Below are 1,540 nucleotides of genomic sequence, written 5' to 3' on the forward strand. Positions count from 1 at the left end.
TTGATTCAGTTTAATCGTGAGTTAGTAATTCAGATACAGTTTAGTCGTTAGTTAGTGATTTTGATTAAGTTTAGTCGTTGTTTAGTGATTTTGATTCAGTTTAATCGCGAGTTAGTAATTCAGATACAGTTTAGTCGTTAGTTAGTGATTTTAATTCAGTTTAATCGCGAGTTAGTAATTCAGATACAGTTTAGTCGTTAGTTAGTGATTTTAATTCAGTTTAATCGTAAGTTAGTAATTCAGATACAGTTTAATCGTAACTTATTGATAACTATGAAATTCAATCGTGAGTTAATAATTTAGAGGGGCATACTTAGTTCAGTCGTGAGTTGTGAGATATCCTATAGCAGCAATAGTGATACTGACTAACTCAACATTGGTCTAAATTTTCTAACATAAATTTTAAAAACTCTTATCTTTGTAATAGCTTTATCAGAATTTAAGCTCGCATCGCTCTGACTAATTATAATAGCAGTTATAAATACGTCTAAAATTAATACGTGGGCTGAGCGTGGCTTAGTGGTTAGCGCTCTAGACATTGAATCCAAAATTCCATAGTTAGCGCCCTGTTACCGTAAGATCTCCGTCAATGCGTTATGAGTGACGGTCAAATCTCACTACTCGGTCACAGTACTCTAATAGTTGGTAGTGAGTACTGTTTTTCCCTCTCTCTAGTCTCTAGTCTAACAATTCAAAATTGAGGACGATTAGTGCAGATAGGCTGAGACAGCCCTTGTGTAGTTTTGTGCGAATATCCGAAAAGAAACAAGTATTTAAGGCAATTTTTCTCTCAAAACCAATTGTTTGTAAAAATGTAAGATCTCTTGATCCTGTTTAGCGAGTACCTGAGTTTCAGGGTCCTCCAGGTTTGGTCTGAAATATTCTGTCCTTAGTGCAGGTTTTTTAGGAGATTGTGTAACCGTATTTGAAGCCAAAGGCTTAGGGTGGCTCTTTTTCTTCTTCTTCATTTCTTTTTCTGTTTCACAAATCTGGCGAAGACAAAACAAAACTGCCATTATGTCAACGTTAACTTTACTCCATGCAAACATTATCTGTTACAACTGTCACAATATTTTACTCTATTATTTACATTATTCATAACTGGAAGTATGTTTTGCTGTATTTATTTATGTTGGTCATAGCTGTTACTGAACACGTTGTACTGTATTATTTACTTCAGTCATAGCTGTCACTGGCTACGTTCTGCTGTATTTATTTATGTTGGTCATAGCTGTTACTGAACACGTTGTACTGTATTATTTACTTCAGTCATAGCTGTCACTGGCTACGTTCTGCTGTATTTATTTATGTTGGTCATAGCTGTTACTGAACACGTTGTACTGTATTATTTACTTCAGCCATAGCTGTCACTGGCTACGTTCTGCAGTGTTATTTACAATTGCCATAACTGTTGCTGACCATGTTTTGTTGTATTATATATATCTAGCCATAGATGTCAGATTTTGTTTTACTACCAGAACGTCGGACCTTATCGTGAAAAACAGCCCTGCTAAAAAGACAACAGATCTACAGCAAGTGA

The 1,540-nt window shown here is 35.2% G+C and overlaps 1 protein-coding gene across 1 annotated transcript in view; it reads right to left on the reverse strand.

Annotated features, from left to right (window-relative positions):
• The window catches only part of LOC111083830, a 12,714-nt gene extending 11,698 nt beyond the window's left edge, over positions 1-1,016 (reverse strand). The window contains exon 1 of the mRNA XM_022380526.1: positions 846-1,016. Within this exon, the coding sequence (XP_022236234.1) occupies positions 846-1,016 (171 nt within the window). The remainder of the gene's footprint in view (positions 1-845) is intronic.
• Positions 1,017-1,540: the final 524 nt, after the last annotated feature.

Source organism: Limulus polyphemus, unplaced genomic scaffold (genome assembly GCF_000517525.1).
Source record: "Limulus polyphemus unplaced genomic scaffold, Limulus_polyphemus-2.1.2 Scaffold11451, whole genome shotgun sequence".
Lineage (NCBI taxonomy): Eukaryota > Metazoa > Arthropoda > Merostomata > Xiphosura > Limulidae > Limulus > Limulus polyphemus.